Here is a 1,727-nt window from a genome sequence, read left to right as displayed (position 1 = left end):
CCGGGGTGTACGTGGACCGAACATTATTAGGCCACATCCAACGATCCACAGTACTAGTACTACCTTGCAAAGCTATTTGTACCCTCCCTGCATTTACTTGCAACGACTTTTCTATTTTTTTTATCGTGACGTAGCAGTCCTAGATAGTACCATGACACTGTATGTTCATGCCACTTTTTTCTCTTCATGGGAGCTGCTAGTTTTTCGGTCTTGATGATAGCATCTTGATGGAAAGGCTAACCACTTCACTAATTAATCCTCACTCATAGCTGCATCATGAATGAAGAGATCGGAGGCACGGGCGCACAGAGGCCGCAAGATGCCGTCAGCATTCATACTGATCCACATCTCCCCCAGGGAGGCCGACAGGGAAACACTAGTCCCCTGCTGGCCCATCACGTGAGCGCACATTCACACGCACCTCTTCGTTATTTATTATGGAGGCTAGCTATATCCTTTTCCCACCTCAACGTTATCGCATTTTGTGAGCAAATTGCCATGCCAAAGCAGCGAAAGCCGATTGTGTGGTTGGCATATTTAATTCTCACCCAAGACGAGGACCGTTCTGTCTAGAAAACTCTCCACTCGCGTCAAGTCGCCATTGTCTTTGTCCATGCATGGTGGTCCGAAGCCCAAAAGCAAAAAAATCAAAGGATATAATATCTCCTAGATTCTTGTTTTAAAAAAATCGTCTCCAAAATTTTCAGAAATTTGCTCGTCTTCTCCCTATATAAAGAGACACGGCTAGGTGGCTGATTACAAAAGCCAGCCAAACAATCATTCGACTAGAAGTAACCAACCCAGCCAAGAGGCAGCTACGACTCTCCACTGTGACTCCGTGAGCCTTGTGCTCCTTCCTGCTCTGCACACTCCGCACCAGCTCAGCAATCATGCCTCGCCCGGCCCCCCTCCTCCTCCTCCTCCACCTCCTGGCGGCCGCCGCGCTCCTGGCCCTGGCGGGCGCGTCGCCGGCGAACAGCGAAGCCGCGGCCAGCGACTTCATCCGCAAGTCGTGCCGCGACACGCAGTACCCGTCGCTGTGCGTGCAGAGCCTGGCGTCGTACGGCGGGTCCCCGCCGCCGCGGAGCCCGCGGGAGCTGGCGCGCGCGGCGCTGATGGTGAGCGCGGACCGCGCGCGTGCGGCGTCGGCGTACGTGGGGCGGCTGTGCGGCGGCGCGGCGAAGAAGGGCGGGCGCAAGGGCACGGCGGCGGGCGCCGTGCGCGACTGCCTGGAGAACCTGGCGGACAGCGTGGGGCACCTCCGCGACGCGGCGCAGGAGATGGGCGGCGCCGGGATGGGGCGCGCGGGGTCGGCGGCGTTCAAGTGGCACCTGAGCAACGTGCAGACCTGGTGCAGCGCGGCGCTCACCGACGAGAACACCTGCCTGGACGGGCTCGCCGGCCGCGGCGTGGACGCCGGCACGCGCGCCGCCATCCGCGGCAGGGTCGTCGAGGTCGCGCAGGTCACCAGCAACGCGCTCGCCCTCGTCAACAAGGTCGGGCCACCAGGGTACTAGCCCGGGCACCTCTCTTCATACCACCTATATATGCTGCGTGTTGTGCGTCGCTTAACTAGCTCAGTTCCCATGCCTTCTCCACCTATATATGCTTGTGTAAGATATAGTTAAGGGCGATAAAACTTTGGTGACCAGAACCACTTATATATATGCAAATAAGCAAGTGTCATGGATCTCCTAAACCTAAATTAAATCGCTAATTCTCATCCA

The 1,727-nt window shown here is 56.9% G+C and overlaps 1 protein-coding gene across 1 annotated transcript; it reads left to right on the top strand.

Annotated features, from left to right (window-relative positions):
- Positions 1–747: 747 nt before the first annotated feature.
- Positions 748–1,727, top strand: LOC120704461 (21 kDa protein-like). The gene has a single exon (XM_039988853.1). The coding sequence runs from the start codon at positions 891–893 to the stop codon at positions 1,515–1,517; it is 627 nt and encodes a 208-aa protein (XP_039844787.1). The 5' UTR covers positions 748–890; the 3' UTR covers positions 1,518–1,727.

This window comes from Panicum virgatum, chromosome 4K (genome assembly GCF_016808335.1).
Source record: "Panicum virgatum strain AP13 chromosome 4K, P.virgatum_v5, whole genome shotgun sequence".
Lineage (NCBI taxonomy): Eukaryota > Viridiplantae > Streptophyta > Magnoliopsida > Poales > Poaceae > Panicum > Panicum virgatum.
Note: the sequence above shows the minus strand (reverse complement) of the source record. Positions and strands in the feature narration are given on the sequence as shown.

What these genes read in the sequence shown, in the direction of transcription:
- LOC120704461 (XM_039988853.1), top strand. Translation starts at nt 891, where the DNA reads ATGCCTCGCCCGGCCCCCCTCCTCCTCCTCCTCCACCTCCTGGCGGCC.